Source organism: Doryrhamphus excisus, chromosome 2 (assembly GCF_030265055.1).
Source record: "Doryrhamphus excisus isolate RoL2022-K1 chromosome 2, RoL_Dexc_1.0, whole genome shotgun sequence".
Classification (NCBI taxonomy): Eukaryota; Metazoa; Chordata; class Actinopteri; order Syngnathiformes; family Syngnathidae; genus Doryrhamphus; species Doryrhamphus excisus.
Window position 1 is genome coordinate 11,651,008 of NC_080467.1, and position 24,922 is coordinate 11,675,929.

Here is a 24,922-nt window from a genome sequence, read left to right on the forward strand (position 1 = left end):
GGATGCTGACTCATTTTCAGTGGATAGTAAAAGTCTACCAATTACTATCATGCTGTACACTGACTACTCTAAAGTACATCCATGTTATTGTCCTGAGAGATGATGTACTGTTATACAAAATGGCTGCTAAAATGTGAGCTACATATATTTTCCATCTAGTTCAATTGCACTTGGAAAACGTAAAACTACAACTAAACGACAAACACAGCAGTCATGGAAAGGCAGCCCAAAGACATGCTGGAACCTATCCCAGCATACCCGAACCCCTAGTGAGGATAAGCGGCATAGAAAATAGATGGATGGATGTTAGCCACCCCGACTAAAGCGGCCAAGAAGAAGACCAAGAAGCCCGGGAACCCCGGATCCAGCATCAGCGAGCTGATTGTCAAGGCTGGTAGCCGCCTCCAAGGAGCGCAAAGGCGTATCTCTGGCCGCCCTCAAGAACTCTTTGGCCTCCTCCGGCTACGATGTGGACAAGAACAAGACCCGCATCAAGCTCGCCGTCAAGAACCTGGTCACCAAGGGGACCCTGGTCCAGTCCAAGGGCACCGGCGCTTTCGGTTCTTTCAAGATGAACAAGAGCGAAGGCAAACCCAAAGCTGCCGCTAAAGTTAATAGCGTCAAGAAGCCTGCAGTGAAGAAGGCAGCAACACCCAAGAAATCTGCAGCCAAAAAGCCCGCCTCCAAGAAATCCCCAAGGAAGCCCGCGAAAGCGACAACTCCCAGGAAGGCCCATCAAGAGACCAAGACGGCGGTCAGAAAAGCCCCATCGGCCAAGAAGACCCCGCCAAGAAGGTGACCAAGCCCAAAGCTAAGAAGACACCCAAGAAGAAGTTATTTTATTCAATATTTCTCTTCAAAAGGCTCTTTTTAGAGCCACCAAATCACCTTTAAATAGTAACGTTTCTCCTTGTCATATACACAAAACACACAGTCCCAATCCAACTTTCTTAGCAATAAGTCAACAGCAAAAACTACACATTTTGCTGCAATATGTTGTGTCGCCACCAAGTGGCACCAGAGTAACAAGCATTTTATCGCAAAACACTTCACACCAATTACATGATTATTCGTAACGTATTCTTATTGCTACACAACTAAATATGTCACCTTATAAAGCGGCTATACTAGATGTAAACAATCTTAATCTAACAGTTGTGATTTATGATACACCGTGTTTCACATTTGTGAATATGTCTACAACCTTCTCTTAATGTGGAGGTATCGCTTTAAATTCTGACGGCTTTCAGAAGTCGTTGGGCAGTTTTTGTTGTTGATTGGCTTATTTCAAATTCCTTTCGTCCAATGGGTGAGCAGTTCTTGCGCGGCCCAATCCCAAACGGACCAACAGCGTTGCCCTCTCTCTTTAAGAGACGCCGCTGGTCTGCTCCTCACTAGCACACTTCTTGAAGGGAAGACGTAGTGAAATATGGCAAGAACCAAGCAGACCGCCCGTAAGTCCACCGGGGGTAAAGCCCCCAGGAAGCAACTGGCCACCAAGGCTGCCCGTAAGAGCGCCCCTGCTACCGGCGGCGTCAAGAAGCCTCACCGTTACAGGCCCGGGACGGTGGCTCTCAGGGAGATCCGTCGCTACCAAAAGTCCACCGAGCTGCTCATCCGCAAGCTGCCCTTCCAGCGTCTGGTCAGGGAGATCGCTCAGGACTTCAAGACCGACCTGCGCTTCCAGAGCTCCGCCGTCATGGCTCTACAGGAATCGAGCGAGGCTTACCTGGTCGGTCTGTTCGAGGACACCAACCTGTGCGCCATCCACGCCAAGAGAGTCACCATCATGCCCAAAGACATCCAGTTGGCCCGTCGTATCCGCGGAGAGAGAGCTTAAACTTTCGACTTTCTTTTAAACTATAACGGCTCTTTTAAGAGCCACCACCCCATACTAAAGTCTCAATTCCTGTTGTTGGAGCATAAACGAACGACTATAAGTATAAAACTTATTGATATTAAAAACAAAAAAAGAGTAGGTTAGTGCGCGAGAGCGAGGTCAACATTTTTTTTGCTCTGTCGCAAGTACTTCCGGGTTATATCACCACGCAACTACTTCTGGGTCAAGCAATTTAAATATATACAGTGCACAATAAATTCACATATTTCACTATAATTCGCTAAAAGCGTATTTAGGCACCTACATCTATGATATGGCAGAAATATGAATCACGTCAATAAAAACCTGATCAGCAGTATTCAACGATCTTATTCCTTCTTTAATTTGCTGTTTTCCTTCCTTTCACTGTTAACGCTTACAAACAAAATACAAAATATTCCATCCAATCATTACCATTCCACTATTCCAACCATTACTAGCCTACTCCGCTGTGATCTATTTATTCTCCACACTATTATTAATTATTATACGGGAGCCAGGCAACGACATTTCGTTGGTAATTTCACTGCTGTGTTATTGTGCAATGACAATAAAGAAAGTCTATTTATCTATAAAATGAGTAGTTGGGACACAATTGAATTGTTACTCACAGCTTCCTCTTCTGACTTTAACACAACCAAGTAGCGTGGGAAAGGTGTCCGACTTTAGAAACAGAACCGTCAGAAAAGTGGGATTTCTTGCCTTCTTTAGGTCCTATCGGGACCCCTGATGAATGTGTGGTAGGTTTTATCCACCTCCAGGACCAGAAAAGTGTCATTTAAACATCTCAAAGAAAGGAGAAAAAGAGTGTCACATGAACACAGCAGCAGCCAACATTGACTGACTACATTGTAGAACAATACTCATCATCAATAACCACACTGTTGCTATGACAGCCACAAGAAAACCACACAGACGCCGCATGCAACCGAGGAGTGAGGAGACCATAGAGTGTGAGATAGTCATCAACAAGTTATTTATTTTTCATTTACAAGCCATCACACGTTTGTCAAGTTAAATATGTGTGTCTCCGAGCGCTATACGCTTGCTTTCTTTCCTGGGGGGGTTGAAAAGTGGGCGGCGCTAGATAGAGCGCAGTGTGTTGATTGGAGGACAGACAATGATCAGTTCCTGAACGCAACCTTTGTTGGTTTGATTGGTATCTAACGCTACACTATGATGTCATGGTGCTTTTTCCACAGATGACCCCCCCACGCAATCCTCCCAACAGCCTAAACTGGACAACATGGCTTCCCAGTTGGCCAAAAAAACTAAATCATCCAATCATGTTGCAGTCTGATGTGGCTCTCCCTCTCTCTCTCTCACTCACACACACACACACACCTGAATATCCAGCAGCACAATTCAGTTCCTTTGTCCCGTTTGGGTGGCGCCTCAGAACTGGACCGCACTGGGTGGGATGTCAAACATGGAGGGGTCAAACTGCTGCCCTTTAAACGGTGAGCCCTCAGCGTCCCAACCCTTCTTCAGCATCTCGTGTACTTTCTGCACAGACAACAAAGTGTTAGTGCTTTCGTTTCATGTTCACTTGTTGTCCTTCCCGTGAGCCACTGGCGGGGCTTCCTCACCATTTCGTGACTCTGGGGTTTGCCCTGCAGCTTTTGATGGTAGTCAAAGGTCAGGCGATCCAGGACTGCGTGCTCATCCTCGTCCACTGTCGCCATGGAGCGCTCGCGGTTGATTTGGTTCACATCGATCTCCTCCTCGCCTTTGAGGACGGCTGTCCACCAAACCTCTGATGTCTTGTTGAGTGACAGCTGGACATCACAGAGAGAGAGAGAGAAATAGTGTCTCAGGCTGAAAGGTCAAAGGTGACAGAGTGAGCTGCGGTGTACTAACGACGACACAGTTGCCGGGTTCGAGGCTCCACATAGAGTTTTCTGTGTTGATCTTATGCGTGAGCTGTCCCTCCATCAGCGTCTCCTCTTGTGGCCCCGCCCTCACACAAACACGCACGCTGTCGCTGTGCAGCGTGACGCTCACCTGGCCGGCCGACATACAAACGCATGAAAGTCCAAACTTCACACTAGAGAGCGCCACTGCCGTGTGAGACACTCACCTGTCGGCCCTTGACCACCGACTTGGGCACAGACACGCGGACCTCCACATCCGTGTAGTCCTGAGACCACTTGTACTTCTCCCTCACGGCGCCGTTGTAACTCTCTGAATCGGGCTGGAGCGTCTGCGGACTGTAAGCACACACCGTCCTTCAATACTCCTTTGCTACTTAGGTGGACCCTCAAGCACAACAAAAGCAATATAAAATCTCTTTGTAAGATAACGTGATTGACTCACTCTGCCGTGTCGGATGCAGCCGCCTGGTCCCCCTGAGTCAGTGGACCGGGTCGGGGTTCGGGCTCAGGAACGGGATCCGAGGAGGAGCTGGCCTCTGTCAGACTTGCCTGCTGAGTCTCAGAGGTGACCTCCAGTTCCTGGGCCACCGGAGGAACACTTCTAGTCTCCTCCTGTCTTCTCTGCAGCTCACGGTTGTGTTCGGCCACCTTCTCAAACAATTTGTACGTCTGAAAGGAGAAGAAGTCAAGGTCATGGTGTGTACTGAACTGATAAAAGCCAGCCTCTGACTGAATGAAACATACTAGACGGAACAGACACTTCATTTGCTCACCACCTTAAAAACCCATTGCACAAAATCACCATTATCGTGATCACAATGCAATGACTGAAGACTAGTGGCACCGTTGCTTAATAATTAGTCTTAAATGCTACTTAAAGACAAAATGAGTACAAATAGCGGCCCACCAAGTTGTTAGGTCAAGTTGATGTATTTCTAAGAAAGCATTGCAAGATATCTTAGCGACAGAGCTCCACCTTGACAACCATCTTTTCTGCGACACCAGGCGGGAAGCCCATCTTGTCGCTGGGACTGGAAAGAAGGCGATAAAAGTCCGTCTTTCGGTACAAAAACCCAAAATAGACTTGAAGAAAGTCCTGGATGTTTCCAACGTGCTGCAGAATGCCCAGCAAAGCGTTGTCGTACATTTCTGACATCTCCAGCGGCGACGACATGACAATGTTTCCTTTTAGAGCCGTCAAACTAACTTTAAAGTCAATCAGCAGACGGATAAAATATAAAAAAACGGATTTTTGTGATAAACACTGTGTGCTTAGGTCGGAAAGTTGGTATTTGTTGACGTCTGGGATCTTCCTTCCAGAACAATGTCCACCATCCGGTTAGACACTTTCAAAACAAGAACGAGTCCCTCTTCAGAAGAATAAAAGTGTGTCACAAATAAACTCAAAAGCTGTCAAAAAATCACAAAAACAACCCATATATACAAATTACATTCTAATAAAACGATTCAATTGTTAATACGTAAGCTCACTGTTTTACACTATATCAAAAATATATTTCATATTATTTTGTCAATATCCGGTTGTTACTTTTTAATTCAACCGTTGGGAACAATGTGTCTGGTGGCAATAAATAGTTCCATTTTGATTTGTACATTTATTTTAAAAAATACAGGAAGCTGGTTATTTTCTTCTTTATTGTTTCTTAAAAGCTCGACAACTATTCCGCAGTGCATGAAATCCAAATCTTTACACGGATCAGACAAAAAGGAGTGGTGAATGAAAACAGCGTTAGCATTGTTCCCGGTTGCTAAAAAAAGATGGCGGCGTCCTTGAACAGAACAGAGGGTGGTAGGCTCCTGGTGAGTAAAAAAATATATAGATATGAATATATAGATAAGTGTGTGTTTCGTGTTACGGTGTAAGGTTTGGACACAAATTGTGTTTTACTCAGCTGACGGATGAGTCTGCTTAGATGTTCATCAGACTCTAGTTATGATGCTGTTGTAATACTGTGTTGACGTTAGGCAGGTTAGTAGTGGCCTCGTCTATTTAATGAAGGTCACTATTAAACTGTAGTGTGGTTTGTTTTCTCTACAGGCTCTCTTTAGCAAGCTTTATTGTTTGAGTATTTCTCCACCAAGCAGATGCCTTCACGTCACTGCCATTTGCTGCAAGGTAAACAGTCATGATCAGCCGGCAAATGTCGGTACAGCATATGCCTTCATGTTCTAAGAAGCTCATTTTTGAATATTTCCTAGAACCAAGCTGCTCGTGTACGAGTGGGAAAAGGAGACCGACCTGTGACCTACGAGCGGGCAATGAAACCGCATCACATTGGCCACAGCAAAGGATGGCTGTCCCAGCATACCAGTGAGTCTCTTCTCAATGTACAAACTCAGGTTTTTGTCTTCCTATGTTCCACCGTGTGTGGGCTTCTTGCAGGTAACCTTAAAGGAGAAAGAGGAGCGGCAGATCGGGCCGTGGAGGAATCATTCATCAGGAGGTTCATGTTTGGGACATTCCACGGCTGCCTGGCCAATGAAGTCGTGATCAAGAGGCGTGGCAACATGCTAACGGTGTGCGCCTTAATGCTTCAAAAGCTTCCACCGCCCAAGTTCTACTTCTTGATCGGCTATTCCGAGTCGCTGCTGTCACACTTCTACAAGTGTCCCGTCAAGTTGGACATTCAGACGCTACAGGACAAACAAGTCTACAAGTATCTCTAAGACTTTTTCACTTCCTGTTTGTGTGTGTGTCACCTCGTGATGTGTTTGTGTACGTAATACAAATAATTAAAGACTTGCTAAACTTTGACTATCTGACCAGCAGCGTCTGCTGACGTTTATACATTCAGTGCTAAATTCTTCCAAAAAAAATCACAAATCATTGTGAAAGTCACAAAACCTTAGTGTGAGGCACAGAGACAACACAAATCCAATCACAATAAAAGCAACAATGCTAAGCTAATGTGTAGCAAGTGTCCGTTAGCTCAGCATGAAGACTGAATAAAAAAAAGTATCCACAGGCAACTTGATTCCAATTTGAAGAATAAAAGCTGATTGGGAGAAATCTGACGGTGCGTTCAGGGACGTGTCTCGGCAGCGTCGGCTCAGTCTGTAAAGGAAGTTACACGCTCAGCCATCTTGGCATCTGGGATGACCGCTACGACACAGAGCGACAGCCGGTGCCCTGGCAGGACTGGAGTTTGATGAGTCGCTGGTTCATGGTCTGCAGCACGTTGGGGTCCACCTTCTTGACCACGTTCTCCAACTGGTGGGGGTCAGCGGTCAAGTTGTACACCTCCACAAAGGACTGCGGACACAAGAGGCGAAGCGTCACTTCCTGTCAAGCTGAGGTGGCCATCTTGTTACCTCGCTGTCGGCAAACTCGCAGTACTGCAAATCATCACGGCCGTCGAGCGTCCTGACGCAGGCGTACGTGTTGTTGAAGGCGTCTTCGCACACGCAGTCGGGGAAACATTGCTGAGGATGTCAATACCAATCAATCAATGAATCAGTCAATCAATCATAGCGGCGGACTCACCGACAGGCCGGGGCCCAGTTTGGGGCAGGCGGGCTCAGCGCTGGTGAGCCCCTCCCCCGTGTACTCCACCAGGAAGAACGGCCGTGCCGAGCCGTTCCTCAGCGACGGCGCCTGACGACAAAAGACACGTTAGCTCACTAAGATGTTTAAAGACGATGACATCAACAGGACCGCCGGCTCACCATGATCGGGAAAAAGGACTGGCCGTCCATGTTGACGGCAGACATGTTGATGCCAGCAATGTCCAGGATGGTGGGGGCGAGGTCGATGTTCAGCACGGGAGCCTGGAGAAGGAAGAACCAGGATTCCAGATGACGTTGCTGTTTGGGGGGGGGGGGGGGGGGGGGTGCTCTGACCTTCAGCGTCTGCTTGGGTTTGATGCCGGGACCACGGACCAGCAACGGTGTCCTGATGTCAAACTCGTAAAGCTGGCGCTTATCGATGGGCAGCGAAAACTGACCTGCCCAAGAGAGAAAAGCTTCAAACATGTCACAATCGTCATGGCGACCGTCAAATGAGCACTCTGCTGACAGGAAGTGACCTCTGACCTGTGTGGTAGCCATTATCAGATGTAAAAAGTACATAAGTGTTGTTCAGCTCCTTGATGTCCTCCAGCTTCTTCACCAGCTTCTCCACCAGGTCGTCCACAGACAGCAGCGTCCGCCACCTGAGGCGGAGACACAAGTCAGTGATGACGTCATCCTCCGCACCAGGAAGTCACACACCTCTTCCTGTACGCGTCATCCAGGAAGGTGAGCGAGGTGTTTAGCATGGGGCTGATGGGCTGGCGCAGCAGCCAGTGCTTGTCCTGAAAAACACACACACAAGCTGGATGTCTCTTTAAGGCAGGGGTCTCAAACTCAATTTACCTGGGGGCCACCGGAGCTACGTTCTGGGTGAAGCCGGGCCGCATCAGGTTTTCAAAAAAACGCATTTATTAAAAACTGGAAAAAAATCAATCTATCAATCAATCTTCAATGCTTTTGCTTCTGCTATATCCTACACCAGAGGTCTCAAACACGTGGCCGGCCCGCAGGACACTAGTTTGAGGCCCCCGCCTTGATATGAAAGTTTTTAGTTTTTTTTTTGAAAGTTTAATGTTAGTGCGGCCCGCGCAAGTTTGATATGGACGCTGTATGGTATCATGTACCCAGAAAAAATTATTACGTTTGATTAATGTTCATGTTAAAGGTTAAATAACTGTTAATAGTTATCCTCCCTATCCGTGTGGAAGTGGTAAGTTTTTGGCTATTTAAGTTTAAAGGAAATAACTTGAAGGCTACCGTTTAGGTTGCTAGCTCTCTAGTTTGCGAGTTAGCATGTGTCTCAAGACCCTGCAGTTGCGCAATATGTTGTAAATAAAAAGAGTATAAATGTGACTATAGTCGTGTTTTGTCATGTCTACAGGGCTCTAATACTGCTTTGTTCATTTTAATCTGAAAAAAATAATTTGTGTACCCACCAACTATATGTGGTTTCTTAAGTTTTTATTATTTGCTGTTTTATTATTATTATTATATTTATTTATTACTGATTGATTGATTTTCTTTATTCTTGATTTGTTTATTTATTTGTCATCTTATTTTGTGTAGAAAAATAAAAAGTAAGATATTTGAGAACAGTGGAATGTTTTATTAGAGCTTTTCTTGTAGAAAATCAAAACCAAAGCAAAGTTTATTCATTTTTCTGTTTTTAATAAATGCGTTTTTTTGGAAAACCTGATGCAGCCCAGTCTCACCCAGACCCTAGCTCCAGTGGCCCCCAAGTAAACTGAGTTTGAGACCCTGCCCTACACCTTTTCAGTACTTTGGTTCCGGTTTTCCACACCAAAATATCTGATAAAACATTCCACTGTTCTCAAATATCTTAATTTTTATTTTTCTATACACAAAATAAGATAAAAAAAAAACAAAAAACAAATTAAGAATAAAGACAATAAATCAATCAATCAATCAGTAATAAATAAGTAAAATAATAATAAAACAGCAAATAAGAAAAACGTAAGAAACCACATACAGTTGGTAGAGAAATTATTTTTTTCAGATTCAAATGTACAGTATTAACAGTTATTTAACCTTTAAGATGAACATTAATCAAACTTAATAATTTTACCCAATTAGCAATTTAGCATCGTACTCAGCGTCGTAACTTTAACAACATGTTTGATGAGATGCTTTATCTTGACGTGTATTTTCCGTTTTATTCCAAATCATTTCCTGCATTTATTTCTACCCAGCGTCATAAGCCTTTAGCTTCATTGCTAATCTAAAGCAAAACAGGGCGGGGTAACAGGGTAGGGTAACAGTATGGGCGGGGCAAAATCATGTTAATTGTGTCTGGTGTGCACACAGCTTCAACATTAAACTTTGGTATCAAGGTGGGGGCCTCAAACTAGCGTCTTGCGGGCTGCATTTGGCCCGCGGGCTGCAAGTTTGAGACCCCTGCTTTAAGGTCTCCTGACAGTCCGCTCACCTTTCCTGCTTTGTTGAAGCTTCCGTCTCGGGGGGCTTTGATGTCCTCAAAGTGCTTCTGGTATTGTGGTGCAGTGGTCCATGGGGAGTGGGGGGCCGGGGGCGCCAACATGAGGAAGAAGGGGTGCAGTGGGCTTCGATTGTCCAGGAAGTGAAGCGACCTGTTGGCCTGGTGAGAAGAACGTGGTCAGTAAAGGCGATGATCCTCTCGGCTGGTGATGTTGATGATTAACCAGTCACCTGACTGGCAGACATTTTATTTCTCTGCTGATTTGGACATTTTGCCATCATAAAGCGCTAATTAGTATAAACGTGCACGTGTTTGAGTCCGCTTACAATGAGGTCGGTGAGGTAGTCGTCATTGTAATTATCACCGTGCTTCTCCTCTTGTCCGTTGTTGGAGAGCGTGTAGTTGTAGTACCGTGAGTTCCCCACCTGTGGCGACAGAGAGCGTTGTGTATGTGTGTGTTTGTGTGTGTGTGCGTATGTGAAACTCTTACCAGTGCGTGCCACTGGTCCCAGCCTGGTGGAACATGGCCGACGCCGCCCGCTTCCTGCTTCCCGTACTGTGGACGCAAGAAAACATGGCTGCAATGTGGCTGAAAGTCCACTAGATGGCCTTTGTGAGACTTAGCTTCGTAACAAGCTTTGTTGTGCAGGGGTGAGCAAACTACGGCCCGGGGGCCACTTGCGGCACACCAAGCGTTCGAATCCGGACCCCAGTTGCGTACGTCAACTTTTAACATACAAACTGGCAACATGACTTGCAAGTCGGATGTCTTATTTAGTAACAAAATTAAATGATATAGTTTGATGTGGTCTGATGTTTAACATATAGCTGATAGTATAACACGTTTACAGATAAAATTAGACAAATAATTCAAGAAAAATTATAAGCATAAAAAAATGTGTGTGTGTTAAATATATGTTCTGGCCACCCAGACAATTTTGTTAACTCAATGCGGACCACGAGTCCAAATATTTGCCCACCACTGTTGTAGTGTCATACACCATCTTGGCCACAAGGTGGCAGAGGAGGGGGGGACGGTGACAGTACACTCAAGTACACACAGTGTATACTGTACTTATTGAAGTAAGTGTCCATGTGAATCTACACTATGTTTGTATAGCAAAAAGGGGCGGGGCAAAATAAAAGCACAGACTAATACGTAAGAGTGTTTTCTTGCTGTGTGTTAGCGTTGTAGCATTTATTGTTATGGTATGTTGTGATGTACTGAGTGGCACTCCTTCCTTTGATCACATCAACATCTAGTCATGGGTGTCCAAAGTATGGCTGTGGGCCATTCTCAGCCCACAGCTTGTCTTTTATTGGCCCTTTATTGGATCACATTAATTAGACCTATATATAATAGACCTATATATATACCTACCTATAAGAGTCTTGAACCAGTCATGATGTGCTATGCATATCACTATATTGACACTTACTATGGTACACATTATGTCATTGGATGGTCATATCACCTTGTACTTTGGTGCGAGGTACATTATTAAAAAAATAAAATAAAATAAACCTTAAACTGTATTATGGAAAGCAGGAAGTGAACAAATGTAACAGTTACTGATTGTAAAAGTACCAGATGGAGGGGTAGGATTTAATAAGCTTTGCTTCTTCCTACTCCTTTTGGACACGTGGAACTGGGAACTGATTATGGGATGCACTCAATTGTAATCTGATGCATGTTCACATGAAATAAAACCATTACCATTACCATATATTATATGATATATATTTGGGTCTATATTTGGGTTGCTTTGAGTATCTTTCATGTACAAAATGTATCAACCCCCCCCCCATCCTTTCATATTTATGCATGCAGACTTTACTGGAGGAACTTTGGACAGCACTGCCTGAATGGAAGGAAAGCAAAGTGTTCACGACGAGGTCCAGACCTGGTTGAGATACTTCCCGGCGAAGAAGGTCTGGTACTGCAGCTTGTTGAGGTAGACAGGGAAGGCGTCCGTTTCGGCGCCGCTCTGCCACAGAGCGCTGGAGCAGTTCCCGGCCAGCGAGTTGTTCCTCACTTGATGGTTGTGAGGGTAGCGGCCCGTCAGGATGCTGCTCCGACTTGGACAGCACAGCGGCGTCACCGTGAACTTCATGGAAGAGAGAAGCCAATTAAACACCTTGACTTGACCTTTGGAGAGACCCAAAGTACACACCGAGTTGACAAAGGTCGCTCCTGCGTCTCCGATCAGCTCCTTTGTCTTCTTCATTGGTGTCTGAGGAAGAGGAACAGAAAGTGTCAACAAACTTGTGGACGTGTTTGCATTAAATCACATTTGATTTGTGAAAACCAGATCACATGATCGTTCTAACGCCATAAAAAGCATTATGGCGTGAGAACGACAACATTGTCCATTAAGAACGTCCACAGCATTTTTTACTCCAAATTGTCAAATGTCCACTTCTATGTTTAATAGAAGTTTGCCTGCCTTTTAGGATTAAATACTGCATCATAAAGCATCAAAACATGATATGAATTATGACTTATTCATATTCATCATTCCACATTCACATCTTGTGACAATTGACTTCGGGTGGTCTCACCATGCCGCCCAGCTGGAGGTCCTGGTCGTCAGTGACGATGAGGAGGATGTTGCTAGCCCCTCCGCTGTGCACGCGCCTCACGCAGCAGGTAAGCAGGCCCACGAGAGCCACCATGACGCGCGCGGTACCACTCCTCCTCACCATCATCATCGTCATCATCATCGAATCTCCAATGAATGACACCAGAACCAACCAAACCCAGCACCAAAAAAGAGGACGAGGAACAAGACTACGACGTGATTGCACGCGCTCCTGCGTCAAGTTTGAGGAAGTGCCGGCAGTCACGTGATGACAAGTGGGCGGAAGACCACGTGGGCCAAAGTGGACTTTAAACAACTTTTCAGTGTTAGTCAGCTAAAACGCTTTTTGCCTCGAACAAACGTCACAAATATAAATACGTAAGTACATAAACACTACATATAAACACTTACATCTCCATGATAAACCCTGACATACCCTGCTGGTCGATGCTGGTTTAGCTGGTGCTGATGGACCAGTATACACCACCACTGACCAGCATAATTTCCATGCTTGTGTATGCTGGTTTATACTAATGAACCAGCACAGACCAGCATCATTTCCATGCTATGCTGCTCCACTGCACCAGTGGAGACCAAAAGGTAGTGGGAGCACCCTGCTGGAAAAAAACAGCATAGACCAGCATACGTTTTGTGCATATGTCGTGTTTTTGTGCTGGTATGCTGGCCTCCAGACCAGCAAGACCAGCATAAATTGTGTTTTCGTGCTGGTCAAGCTGGGAGCTGGTTTCCAGAAGACGAAAACACAACATGGTGGTCTTGCTGGTATGCTGGTCTATACTGTTTTTATCAGCAGGGTATACATTATTTCATTTAATTTCATTTCATTTTCTACCGCGTTTTCCTCACGAGGGTTGCGGGGGGTGCTGGAGCCTATCCCAGCTGTCTTTGGGCGAGAGGCGGGGTACACCCTAGACTGGTGGCCAGCCAATCACAGGGCACATATAGACAAACAACCATTCACACTCACATTCATACCTATGGACAATTTGGAGTGGCCAATTAACCTAGCATGTTTTTGGAATGTGGGAGAAAACCCACGCATGCACAGGGAGAACATGCAAACTCCACACCGAGATGGCCGAGGGTGGAATTGAACCCTGGTCTCCTAGCTGTGAGGTCTGCACGCTAACCACTAGACCGCCGTGCCGCCCCGGTATATATTATATACCCTTAAAGTTGCTACACCCTTATTGATATGGAAATATTGAATGACTTGGCATTGAGTATGAAAGTAGTTGGCATAGAAGAAATATAAAGTAGTTAGCATATAAAGTAGTTAGCATGAAGTAGTTAGCATAGAAGAAATATAAACGGTTGAATTGAAATATTGATTTAATTGCAATTACCAAACACAATATTGCACACAAGCCTTCAAAAGTTCTACAATGCCAATTACACTTAATCTCATCAGCATAAAAACACACTTCCTGTTTCAAAATAAAAGCATAGGTCAGTAGTACTGCGAGTATGTCGGGTAGGGGCCCATGAGAGGAGGGGGTGTGGCAGCTGGCAATATGGCGCCCGTCAGGCCGCCGTATTGGTAGAGGGAGTCCAGAGGCAGCGAGGAGTACTGAAGACTGTGAGGATGAGTCAAAGTGGCGTCCTGCGACGGCGCCGAGTGATACCTGGGATACGGCGCCGGCCTGAACGCCTGCAGCTCCGAGTACGCCGTGAAGAGGGGTGTGCCATTGGCTTGGCAGGTGTGCGCCAGCGCATCCTGGACCGTCCTCTTCAGCTTCATGCGCCTGTTCTGGAACCAGTTTCTGATCTGGAAGCCAAACACAGACACGTCATGAGACGATGGACCACAAGGGGAACCACAAGGGGGACCACAAGAGGCACCACATGAAGGTTCTGACCTGTTTGTCAGACAGGTTAAGCTTCTTGCAGAGCTCTGCCTTGTCCTGTGTCCCCAGGTAGGCGTTCCTCTTGAAGGCTCGCTCTAAGCTGCTGATCTGCTCCGCCGTGAAGGCTGTGCGGGGTCTCCTCCCTGAGGGTGGGGTCCGCGGTAAGGAGGTGGCTGCCGTGTCCGCATTGTGGGCCGACGGCGAGATGGAACGCTCGCCCTCGCTCTCGTAACCTGACGTTTCCTCCTCTGTTCCGCTGCTGAAATCTGCCTCAGACCCTGGAAGAAGAAAAGGAATGGTGTAAATGATGGTAGATGAAAGGGTGGTGATGATAGATGAATGATATTAATATGGCCTGGTGTAGATGATGTTAGATGAACGATATTAAGAAGGCCGGGTGTAGATGATGTTAGATGAACGATATTAATATGGCCTGGTGTAGATGATGTTAGATGAACGATATTAATATGGCCTGGTGTAGATGATATTAGATGAATGATATTAAGAAGGTCTGGTGTAGATGATGTTAGATGAATGATATTAAGAAGGCCTGGTGTAGATGTTAGATGAATGATATTAATATGGCCTGGTGTAGATGATGTTAGATGAATGATATTAAGAAGACCTGGTGTAGATGATGTTAGATGAATGATATTAATATGGCCTGGTGTAGATGTTAGATGAATGATATTAATATGGCCTGGTGTAGATGATGTTAGATGAATGATATTAAGAAGGCCTGGTGTAGATGTTAGATGAATGATATTAAGAAGGCCTGGTGTAGATGATGTTAGATGTTAGATGAATGATACTGTACTTCACCTAGTGGTCAAGTTGGGAATAATATCAAATATGATCTAAGAAATGCTTAGTAAGGCCTCTGAAGTACCTCCTTGCTGCACACTGTCCGATGGTCCATGCAAATGAAGTTCAGGCTTCCTGGCATCATGGCGTTCCTGGTGAAGTCCACTCTGGCTTTTTGGACGTCGGTAAAAACCAGGTAGACTCTCCGCATCGGTCCCGCAGGCCACAGGTCCGGCAGCAGCGTCCGAGGCGGCTTTCTGGCTGCTTTGTGCCATCCACTCGATGGAGAAGTGTCCCCACATGACGTCAAAAGGAGCTCTGTCAGCATGCAGGTAAGTGAGGTTCCTCAAGATGCTCCTCTGTACTTATAGGCCCCGTCCCACCTCGACGCACATCAAAGCACACGTCCTCCACCCCGACCCCCCCCCCCCCCGTCCCTTGACTTGTCCCAACAGCAGGCATGAAAGCGTCTCTTTCAGTCTCAATGAGGCTGTTCCACCATGGCTCCACTTAGTCTGGACCTCCTTGCCCTGCCCCCCACCTTCCTGCCTCCTAAAGATAATAGACACCTCAGCCGTGCACGTCCTCATGCACGCCCATGAAAATACTCCTAACATCCTGATGGGCCGTCCCAGTGGCATAAAAAACATGGCCGACACGGCATCACCAGCAGTGTTAACTGCTGACTGGATCATCCTGGGATCATCCTGGGATCATCCTGGGATCATCCCACATTATCTGCCTTCATAGTCACTCTGTTAATTTAAACAATCATCCAATTATTGATAACTAAACTATCAATATCTAACCTACTGTAACCTATTTTACTAGTTATTGATAACCCATTAATCAATATCTAACCTACTGTAACTTATTTTACTAGTTATTGATAACCCATTCATCAATATCTGACCCTAGTTATTCATTTTACTCAGTTCCACAATTACTTCAAATAAAGTAGTTTTTGGTTAAATAAATATGAGTATTTTGTCTTCCTCTTGGTATATTGATTATGATTATTGGTTATTGGTATATATTATTGACTATTGGTATTATGATGACGTATTTTGTATATGTAGTTTGTATTTATACTTGGTAAATGTATCACTTTGTAAATATAGTATGACGTTGTACTTTGTATATGTTGTATTTTGTATATATAGTACTTTGTACATATAGTGTGCATTTGCACTTTGTCTACTTAGTACTTTGTATTAAAAGGGTTTCAAACATTCCTGGCCAGGCAGAAAAAGGAAACATTATTGGTGCATTATTGTGACGGGCTCATTTAGAATAATCACATCTGATGTAATAAGAAATATTGACATATGATGTAATACATATTCATATACCACGTAATATATATTGATATATGTTGTAATAATCATTTAAGTGATCGAGTAGGAATTTAACTGCCAACATTTGTGTTGATGAGTTAAAAAAGATAAATAACAATTAGATGGTCTGCAAGAAGAAATCATTGTAAATTGGTGGAGGTCATTACTTGCTGGTCTTCTTAAACACCAGTTGGCAGACGTCCTGTCTGCATGGGGGTCGGGGGGGGGGGGGGGGGGGGGGGGTGCATGGGGGACACGTTAATGAGGTCCATCTAGGAGCCAAATAAACAACAGATGAAGACTTTGGACTCCTGGAGCGCACCAATCAGCACACGGAGCCATGACTTTCTCACACCACAAGCTCATCCAGCACGTTGAACTGAAGCATGGATGTGGTCTGATCTCATCATCGGTGCCCCCCCCCCCCCAACCTCCCGCTGAGCCACCCTTTGATTGTCTCCATTCAGACTCTTTCATGTCTCAATGGGCCTGTTTGCGACTCTCCTATGGACACTCCCGCCCACCCCCCCTCACCCCCCAGACACACACACGTCTTGAATGACAAGCTGGTTAACATCTGCTGCCTTGTCAAGATGACACATGAGTGCATCACGGTTTCCACTTGAAACCAACAATAAGTCATCATCACGTCATGTGATCAATTCATATGAGCAGCCATCATTACGATGCATCAGCAGACGTGTGTGTGTGGATTGGGTGTAGCACATCAAGGTGATCATCACTGATCTGCATTGGTGCTGGTCTCCAGGAGCGGCCCGCCCCGTCTGTCAGGAGCGCTTCCCCTGGCCTACTGATGCCTATCAGGCCTTCAAAGGCTCGCAGGCTTTGATGGGACAAGCGGGACTCGTCCGTCGTGGAGGACGAGCCGGCACTGCCACCCCCCCCCAATCCAGCCAAGAGACGCACTTCAGGCCTCCAGACTCAGCGTGTGACTTTATCTCACCTTCTGGATACGAGACCGATGTCATTCTAGTAGAACTCTATCATACACAACTAGGAAGGAGCCTTAAGAACGGTGGAAATGTATTATCTGTATTTCACACTTGGGCGGTCGCTGCTCACAGCTAGGAGACCCGAGTTCAATTCCACCCATCTCTGTGTGGAGTTTGCATGTTCTCCCCGTGCATGCGTGGGTTTTCTCCGGGTACTCCGGTTTCCTCCCACATTCCAAAAACATGCTAGGTTAATTGGCGACTCCAAATTGTCCATAGGTATGAATGTGAGTGTGAATGCACCACAGTGTTACCTGCCATGCCATTCTACAGTCAAACAACTAAAGCAGTCAAGCAACTAAATTATCTTGTTTCAATCTAAATCGCATGTTCACTGATGAATGAAAACTTTCACTATATAAATTCCACTATCATAAATAGTTGCATCCAGGATGTAATACCTAAGGCACACCTACATGAGGTGCTGTGGAATAATAAATAGTTGCATCCAGATGGACGTGTTATCAAAGGATGGCTCGGTTAAAAAAAGTGGGTGGCTTGGCTACAAAGAAATGAGAAACTGGAATTTTCCAACCCAAAAAAAACCACCCAGAGCATCCTTTCCATGTGGATGAGAGGCTAAAAGCATAAAATACTTTTGACCTGAACACATTTCTGTGTAGACGGCCCCTCAATCCCACATAAAGAAAAACATTATCTTCTATCAACAACCAGTCTCCACCAGGAGCGACGACGTCTGCCTCACAAACGTCATCTTCACACCTTAACCGTCAAAGACAGACACCTTGCCTGGAGACACGCAGCATCAGTCTGTCAGCTATTTTTTACAGCTAAGATTATTTGATGGACTTCTAAGCAGAAAATGTTGCATCCTGCATGACCACAAGGGGGGGGGACGTGTGAGCTGTGATGCTGCTTTGATGTGGAGCTGCTATTTACAGGTTAATGAGGCCGTTAGGAGGTGAAGGAAACGCCTGCAATTTCACACGCTCTTACACATGGACACACGCGCACCAACACACACACACACACACAGCATGGGAGAACACCGCTGTGCCGTCCTGACCCCTGACCTCCAACCCTGAAACTGAACCATAGGTTTATGCAGCTACAATCATCCAAAAGTGGAAATACAATCCTGGCACCTTTATCTGGATCTGCACCAAAACGTATGGTCTTTCTCTGTGGCCAAACTCTTTCCATCGAGGGTCACATTAAGAAAAAATATTCAAATTCTTAAAAACACAAATAAATAATGAAAAACACCAAAAAACCTGTCCAACATGTGTCAATGTATGCCAAACCTGGTTCAGAAGCTGCTGTCCATCATCAAAGATGGATGGATGGATCATCTGATCATCAGTCTGGATCATCATCATGTGACGGGTCAAGCGTTCCTGTCAGGAGGGATGTAGTCCAGCGAGAGATGAGCAAATATCTCCTCCTCTGTTGCCGTTTTCAGGTATCGACCCTGCAGCATGGACAGACAAAGTGACAGATTACAAAAGTAAACTGATTACAATTACAATTTGTCGATAGACATAATTTCTAGATAGATATGACAAATTACTATTGTAGTCTGATTACAATTGTAATCACAATTGAATTGTAACCAGATTACACTTGCATTACGATTACAAAAGTAATCAGTATACACAAGTAATCAAAGTACTAATACAAATCTTACAATAGTAATTTGATTACAATTGTAATCAGATTACATTAGTAATTTGATTATTTTTTTATTACGGATTTCATTACTATCAATATTATTATCAGATTACAATTGCAATCATTCATTCATTCATTTTCTACCGCTTATCCTCACAAGTGTCGCGGGGATGCTGGAGTCTATCCCAGCTGTCATTGGGCGAGAGGCAGATACACCCTGGACTGGTGGCCAGCCAATCACAGGGCACATATAGACAAACAACCATTCATACTCACATTCATACCTATGGACAATTTGGAGTGGCCAATTAACCTAGCATGTTTTTGGAATGTGGGAGAAAATCCACGGATGCACTGGGAGAACAATTGTAATCAGTAACTGCAATTTTAATTGTAATTTAAGCTGTGCTTGGAATGGTAATTTTAACAGTAATTTGAATTTTGACTGTAATTTGAATTGCATTGTTACATGTAATTGTAATTTTAAAATGTACATTTAATTATGTGTAATTTAATTTGAGTTGGAATTGAAATTGTAAGTTGGAAAGTAATTTTAATTCTAATTGTAATTATAATTTTTATTTGAATTGTCATTGTGGTCTCAAGACCATGCTGCACGCAAACACAGCATATGCTGGTCTATGCTGTTTTTTTCAGCACGGCCATCATGACATATGTCATAGATTATGATTTTCTTTGACACGTTATGATGTTGCCCAGTGTTATAGTTAGTGAGTTTACCACGTATAGTTACAAGGAATGAACAATTTAAATAGTCTGGAGTAAGTCTACTGAGGCAAAGTAGAAGTAACAGGAACAAATGGCTTTAACATTACAGTAAACTCTGCTTTGAGGTAGGTGGAACTTTGCTGCCACCTGTCGGCAAGGGCGTTTAAAAATGGAAACGCTTGACAGCAAAAGTGTTCATCTGTCATGTTGGTTAAATACGTTGGTCGTTTCCTCTTGAAAGTATCGCTGTGTTTGAAAGTCACTTTTTATATACTTAGTCAATTCATGTAAAAGAATATTTCCGTAAACATGATGTCACAACAATGACATTTCGCACAAGCGTCTGAAAATAGTTTGATAAAAAATCAACCGGAACTTCCCTCTCCACCAATGTCGTCAAGAGCTAAAAGACGACGCCGTGACTGACAGGGAGAGCGGACCAATGAAAACGCCGTAACTGGGGCGACTCGACTGAAGGACAGACCGCTCAGCGAATCGGGTCCCGCTCACGAGCACAGCCCCGGAGAGCGTGAAGGCGGCGCGCGCTGGCCGGAGAGGAGGAGATGGGCAGAAGCTGAACATGGCGGATGGTGACAGCGGGAGTGAGCGCGGCGGTAGCAGCGGGGGGGGAGGCGGAGGAGGCTTCCAACACTTCCAGAGGGACCAGGAGACCCAGGAGCTGGCCTCCAAGCGCCTCGACATCCAGAACAAACGATTCTACCTGGACGTCAAGCAGAACAACAAGGGCCGCTTCATTAAGATCGCCGAGGTCGGGGCCGGGGGCTCCAAGAGTCGCCTGACCCTCTCCCTGTCAGTGGCCGCCGAGGTGCGCGACTACCTCGGGGACTTCATCGAGCACTACGCCCAGCTGGGGCCCAGTAGTCCCGAACAGATAGCCCAGGCTTCCGCCGGCGAGGACGGCGGGCCTCGACGAGCTCTGAAGAGCGAGTTTCTGGTTCGGGAGAACCGCAAGTACTACTTGGACTTGAAGGAGAACCAGCGGGGGAGGTTCCTGCGGATTCGGCAGACCGTCAATCGCGGGCCTGGCTTCGGCATGGGCGGCCCAGTTGGCGGCATGCTGGCCGGCCAGACCATAGCTCTTCCGGCCCAGGGCTTGATCGAGTTTCGAGACGCGCTGGCAAAGCTCATCGACGACTACGGCGGCGACGACGACGAGCTGGCCGGGGGCATGGCCGCTGGGGGGTTCGGCGAGCTCCCCGAGGGCACATCCATCATGGTGGACTCCAAGCGCTTCTTCTTCGACGTGGGCTCCAACAAGTACGGCGTCTTCCTGCGAGTCAGCGAGGTGAAGCCCAGCTACCGGAACTCCATCACGGTCCCCTTCAAGGCCTGGGCTAAATTCGGCGGCGCCTTCAGCCGCTACGCCGAGGAGATGAAGGAGATCCAGGAGAGGCACCGGGACAAGATGTACGAGAGGCGGGACGAGTCTGAGGGCGACGACGTGGATGACGACTGACGACAAGAAGAACGTGCATGAGTGTCAACAGCCTCCTCATAGTGTTAAATTGTGACTCAAAGTAAGGCTCTCCTCCATGAAAGGTAGTTTAGCATCCTGTTGTCTTGTTCTTGTTCAGTTTGTGGGATGTTTGCAGGTCAGATACGCGACGTCACTCTTGAGGAGGACCCTCATGAGGAGCAGCTGTCAATCACAAAAAGGATTACTCCAAATGTTAGAGGAACTCATTGAGAGGATTAGTCAGCCCAAATTAAAGCTGGGACTCTAGTCCGCACACACATACTTAGCAATATTGTCACAGGAGCCTGGCGGAGGACGGAACGTTCCGGGTGTTCTGGGCCCCAATTGTGTGGCCGGGGGCACGGGAGCATGGCGTCGCATTTCCCATCAGCCTCTCTGCCTCACAGCGGACACGACGCAAGCCAACAACTCTCCAGACGCTGGACACAAACCTTTTTTTCTTTTCCAAAAGAGAACTATATTGACATAAGATTATAGGAAAGATATTACAAACCAGCAAAAAAAGATATTTTCAAATACTTATAAAGGAAAATGTATTGTGGAAAGGAATTTCATTCGTTTGAAAATAAAGGAAATGTTAATTTCTTCAAACAAAGTCACATTATTTCACATTTTTTCCATGGATGGAAGGAAGTGCTGGCAGTGGCCCAGAGTTTGTTGGTAATAAGGTGCATTACTGCCACCTACAGGTTTAGAGTGGAACACGTCTGAGTCTATAAGGGTTGACATATACATAAAACTTAACCACTGCTCTGTATTAAATAGAAAATGTATTGGAAGAAGAAATTGCACCCTCTGCAGGATGTGGTGAGGCACTGAATAGTTGGAAAGTTCTTGGCCTCGAGTAACAGGACCCCCCTCACCTGGTGGTCCACGGTGACTTCACCTTGCAGTGCCGCAGCTGTCGGGCGCCAGGCGGGCCATGTTTGAATGTGGGCGGAGTCTCCAGAGCACATTCCTGCCGAGGGAGTCAGCTGGCTCACAACAGCCCGATTGTGTCGCTCACACCAGGCCAACGCCACATCCTCATTACAGAGGTATGTTGGCTTTGGCCACGCCCCCTCAGGGTCACAACTCCTCCCCCTCCAGCAACACTTTGGCTGAATGAAAAAAATGACATCACAGGTTTAACACTCCATGAAAAAAATCCTACCTGCAACATGATGTAAAGAAAAAAAGAACAGGTAGTCATTCCTAAATAGTGAACACAAAAGTCATCGCTGCAGAGCGCCGTGCTTCCTCAACCGACCTCCTGTGACCCCTACGACGGCGGTGCCACTAATGAGCGTGCAGAGTAGCACTAATGCATGGTGGGAGGCGTGTAATTCCTCGGTGGGAAGCCATCCAAATGAAGTTGGGATTACGGCACACACCCACGGTGCTCGGCTGCTTCCATGCGATCCTGCACTCGCCTTGCTAACGTTTGCGTCCCCAAAGCGAGGAGGTCGTCAAGCTACTGAGTGACATTCCCATATCAAATACGGACTTTATCTGCAAACCTCACATCTTAATTCTTTTACTAAAAATACTACGAGTCATACAAAATGGTTCTAGTGTATGTACCTCAGGGATCATTCCTGAGGCCCTCTACTTCAGACCTCAGTCATGGGAAGACTTTTTTTGGAAAATCATGATTTGTTAGTGACATGAAACAATGCATGTGTGAAGAAAAGGAGAAAAATACAAATTTCCCAATAGTTGCGTTGGAGTAGAATGATACACAATCAGTGCTGGAGGACGTTCAACAGTAATCGACGGCATTCCACTCTCAGGTGTGCCGTTGCTGTGTCAGCATATTACTCCAGCCAGGAAGTAAAGCGACGGCTTCATTGGCGGCCATCTTTGAAGTGAGCGAGAGGGGGAGGGAGGAGGCATCCGAGTAGGCTAGCGTGAGGAAGCATGATCCTGCTGTGAAGCTGAGGCTATATTTAGCTTCTGTTGCCATGTGCCCGTAATGTGACAACACACACACACACACTGGTGCACATGTGAGATGAATGAAGGTGAAGCACTAGTCCGTGTATGTGTGCAAACATGATGACATGTCAGATAGTTATGTCACAGATTGCTTCATTCATGGGCAGAGGGATAAAATAATACTGATTAAAAGGACCTCCACCTTTTGGCCTCTTTTGAGTCAACAGCTCGGCATCAGCATGTGTGTGTGTGTTTGATTTGTTTAGTGCAGGGACCTCAAACATGCAAATGTGGCCCACAGGACACTAGTTTGAGGCCCCCGCTTTGATATGAAAGTTTGAAATGTTAGTGCAGCCCGCGCAAGTTTGATATGGATGTTGTGTGGTATCATGTACCCAGAAAAAATTATTACGTTTGATTAATGTTCATGTTAAAGGTTAAATAATTGTTAATAGTTATCCTCCCTATCCGTGTGGAAGTGGTAAGTTTTTGGCTATTTAAGTTTAAAGGAAATAACTTGAAGGCTACCGTTTAGGTCACTAGCTCTCTAGTTTGCGAGTTAGCATGTGTCTCAAGACCCTGCAGTTGCACAATATGTTGTAAATAAAAAGAGTATAAATGTGACTATAGTCGTGTTTTGTCATGTCTACAGGGCTCTAATAATGCTTTGTTAATTTTAATATGAAAAAAATAATTTGTGTACCCACCAACTATATGTGGTTTCTTAAGTTTTTATTATTTGTCGTTTTATTATTATTATTATATTTATTTATTACTGATTGATTGATTTTCTTTATTCTTGATTTGTTTATTTATTTTTCATCTTATTTTGTGTAGAAAAATAAAAAGTAAGATATTTGAGAACAGTGGAATGTTTTATCAGAGCTTTTCTTGTAGAAAATTGGAACCAAAGCGACGTTTTTTAATTTTTTTTTGGAAAACCTGATGCGGCCCAGTCTCACCCAGACCCGAGCTCCAGTGGCCCCCAAGTAAATTGAGTTTGAGACCCCTGGTTTAGTGCATCTCCACCACTGATACCATTTCCATCCAAAACAATGCAATTATTGAGTGGGACTATGATGACAGTAAGTTACAGAGAATCATACATAACGCACATACTGTATTTAATAGTGAGAAATAAAAAGGAACAAATATAAACAACCTGCTGTATGTACCAGATAGAGGAGATGTTCTTACTGGCAAATTGGCTCCTAGCTTCTTCCAAGTGGTGATACTTTCCTCACAGAGTCTTCACTGGAGTCCTATAGTCTTAGCCATTGGAGGGGGGGGGGTTGCAGACCACAACGTGTACGCACTGCGAGTACCTTCAAGTTAACATGTTCAACTTATCTGAGCTGTTGGTATGTTGCGTACCTTCACCAAGGTGGTGGGGGTATGCTGGAGCCCATCCCAGCTGACTTGGGGCGACAGGTGGGGTACACCATGGACTGTTGGCCAACCAATGACAGGACACATAGAGACAAGCGAGCGACCATTCAGTCGCATTTATACCTACAATTTGGAGTTTCCAATTAACCAAACGTGCATGTTTGTGGAATGTGGGAAGAAACCGGAGTAAAACCCACGCACACACGGGGAGAACATACAACCTACAAGCCGAAATTCCAACCTCGGCCGAACTCAAACTAGCCAACCTTAATGCAACTGTCGCAGTGCTACTTCCGCCACCACGTGACATGTTTACAATCACAATCACGCGAGATTTGGCCAAGACTTGACAGCCGACACGATTTGAGTCTGTCGGACAGTAGGAGGCGCTGTTACATAAAAGTCAAGTACAGA

General features: G+C 45.5%; 6 protein-coding genes and 1 pseudogene across 9 annotated transcripts; 4 read left to right on the forward strand and 3 right to left on the reverse strand.

Annotated features, from left to right (window-relative positions):
- The first annotated feature begins 303 nt into the window (after positions 1-303).
- Positions 304-1,423, forward strand: LOC131104467 (histone H1-like; annotated as a pseudogene).
- Positions 1,336-2,381, forward strand: LOC131108736 (histone H3-like). Its single transcript, XM_058059988.1, has one exon. The coding sequence runs from the start codon at positions 1,430-1,432 to the stop codon at positions 1,838-1,840; it is 411 nt and encodes a 136-aa protein (XP_057915971.1). The 5' UTR covers positions 1,336-1,429; the 3' UTR covers positions 1,841-2,381.
- nudcd3 (NudC domain containing 3) lies at positions 2,287-5,099 on the reverse strand. Its single transcript, XM_058059949.1, has 6 exons — positions 4,730-5,099; positions 4,196-4,422; positions 3,960-4,089; positions 3,740-3,883; positions 3,469-3,657; positions 2,287-3,385 (listed from the first exon to the last, which is right to left on the reverse strand). Exons 1-6 carry the CDS (start codon positions 4,925-4,927, stop codon positions 3,275-3,277), a joined length of 999 nt encoding a protein of 332 aa, XP_057915932.1. The 5' UTR covers positions 4,928-5,099; the 3' UTR covers positions 2,287-3,274.
- A 230-nt stretch (positions 5,100-5,329) lies between these two features.
- Positions 5,330-6,537, forward strand: mrps24 (mitochondrial ribosomal protein S24). Its single transcript, XM_058059963.1, has 4 exons — positions 5,330-5,574; positions 5,813-5,890; positions 5,974-6,085; positions 6,158-6,537. Exons 1-4 carry the CDS (start codon positions 5,533-5,535, stop codon positions 6,439-6,441), a joined length of 516 nt encoding a protein of 171 aa, XP_057915946.1. The 5' UTR covers positions 5,330-5,532; the 3' UTR covers positions 6,442-6,537.
- Positions 6,520-12,592, reverse strand: gnsb (glucosamine (N-acetyl)-6-sulfatase (Sanfilippo disease IIID), b). Its single transcript, XM_058059939.1, has 13 exons — positions 12,302-12,592; positions 11,914-11,973; positions 11,644-11,847; positions 10,230-10,295; positions 10,066-10,164; positions 9,731-9,898; positions 7,984-8,066; positions 7,807-7,925; positions 7,615-7,718; positions 7,441-7,542; positions 7,259-7,369; positions 7,087-7,197; positions 6,520-7,027 (listed from the first exon to the last, which is right to left on the reverse strand). The coding sequence occupies exons 1-13, from the start codon at positions 12,461-12,463 to the stop codon at positions 6,878-6,880; spliced, it is 1,539 nt and encodes a 512-aa protein (XP_057915922.1). The 5' UTR covers positions 12,464-12,592; the 3' UTR covers positions 6,520-6,877.
- A 1,067-nt stretch (positions 12,593-13,659) lies between these two features.
- On the reverse strand, positions 13,660-24,797 carry ved (ventrally expressed dharma/bozozok antagonist). 4 transcript variants are annotated; one of them, XM_058064379.1, is made up of 6 exons: positions 24,317-24,797; positions 21,465-22,302; positions 18,609-21,364; positions 15,079-15,311; positions 14,202-14,467; positions 13,660-14,110 (listed from the first exon to the last, which is right to left on the reverse strand). In XM_058064379.1, exons 4-6 carry the CDS (start codon positions 15,293-15,295, stop codon positions 13,793-13,795), a joined length of 801 nt encoding a protein of 266 aa, XP_057920362.1. In that variant the 5' UTR covers positions 15,296-15,311; positions 18,609-21,364; positions 21,465-22,302; positions 24,317-24,797; the 3' UTR covers positions 13,660-13,792. The 4 variants fall into 4 exon arrangements, with proteins under 4 accessions (XP_057920362.1, XP_057920363.1, XP_057920361.1 ...); XM_058064380.1 differs by having other exon boundaries at positions 15,079-15,545; XM_058064378.1 differs by having other exon boundaries at positions 15,079-16,536.
- Positions 20,201-21,808, forward strand: LOC131115173 (transcriptional activator protein Pur-beta-like). Its single transcript, XM_058064376.1, has 2 exons — positions 20,201-21,242; positions 21,318-21,808. Exon 1 carries the CDS (start codon positions 20,285-20,287, stop codon positions 21,179-21,181), a length of 897 nt encoding a protein of 298 aa, XP_057920359.1. The 5' UTR covers positions 20,201-20,284; the 3' UTR covers positions 21,182-21,242; positions 21,318-21,808.
- Positions 24,798-24,922: the final 125 nt, after the last annotated feature.

What these genes read in the sequence shown, in the direction of transcription:
- gnsb (XM_058059939.1), bottom strand. Translation starts at nt 12,463, where the DNA reads ATGATGATGACGATGATGATGGTGAGGAGGAGTGGTACCGCGCGCGTC. An exon ending in GCTTCAACAAAGCAGGAAAG is followed by an intron (nt 8,067 to 9,730) that starts GTGAGCGGACTG and finishes TGTGTTTTTCAG; the next exon opens with GACAAGCACTGGCTGCTGCG. An exon ending in AGTCCTTTTTCCCGATCATG is followed by an intron (nt 7,370 to 7,440) that starts GTGAGCCGGCGG and finishes TTTTGTCGTCAG; the next exon opens with GCGCCGTCGCTGAGGAACGG.
- LOC131115173 (XM_058064376.1), top strand. Translation starts at nt 20,285, where the DNA reads ATGGCGGATGGTGACAGCGGGAGTGAGCGCGGCGGTAGCAGCGGGGGG.
- ved (XM_058064379.1), bottom strand. Translation starts at nt 15,295, where the DNA reads ATGTGGGGACACTTCTCCATCGAGTGGATGGCACAAAGCAGCCAGAAA. An exon ending in GGACAGTGTGCAGCAAGGAG is followed by an intron (nt 14,468 to 15,078) that starts GTACTTCAGAGG and finishes TTCTTCTTCCAG; the next exon opens with GGTCTGAGGCAGATTTCAGC. An exon ending in TTAACCTGTCTGACAAACAG is followed by an intron (nt 14,111 to 14,201) that starts GTCAGAACCTTC and finishes TTTGGCTTCCAG; the next exon opens with ATCAGAAACTGGTTCCAGAA.
- nudcd3 (XM_058059949.1), bottom strand. Translation starts at nt 4,927, where the DNA reads ATGTCGTCGCCGCTGGAGATGTCAGAAATGTACGACAACGCTTTGCTG. An exon ending in CGGTGGTCAAGGGCCGACAG is followed by an intron (nt 3,884 to 3,959) that starts GTGAGTGTCTCA and finishes TCGGCCGGCCAG; the next exon opens with GTGAGCGTCACGCTGCACAG. An exon ending in AACCCCAGAGTCACGAAATG is followed by an intron (nt 3,386 to 3,468) that starts GTGAGGAAGCCC and finishes TTGTCTGTGCAG; the next exon opens with AAAGTACACGAGATGCTGAA.
- mrps24 (XM_058059963.1), top strand. Translation starts at nt 5,533, where the DNA reads ATGGCGGCGTCCTTGAACAGAACAGAGGGTGGTAGGCTCCTG. An exon ending in CAGAGGGTGGTAGGCTCCTG is followed by an intron (nt 5,575 to 5,812) that starts GTGAGTAAAAAA and finishes TTTTCTCTACAG; the next exon opens with GCTCTCTTTAGCAAGCTTTA. An exon ending in TCACTGCCATTTGCTGCAAG is followed by an intron (nt 5,891 to 5,973) that starts GTAAACAGTCAT and finishes AATATTTCCTAG; the next exon opens with AACCAAGCTGCTCGTGTACG.
- LOC131108736 (XM_058059988.1), top strand. Translation starts at nt 1,430, where the DNA reads ATGGCAAGAACCAAGCAGACCGCCCGTAAGTCCACCGGGGGTAAAGCC.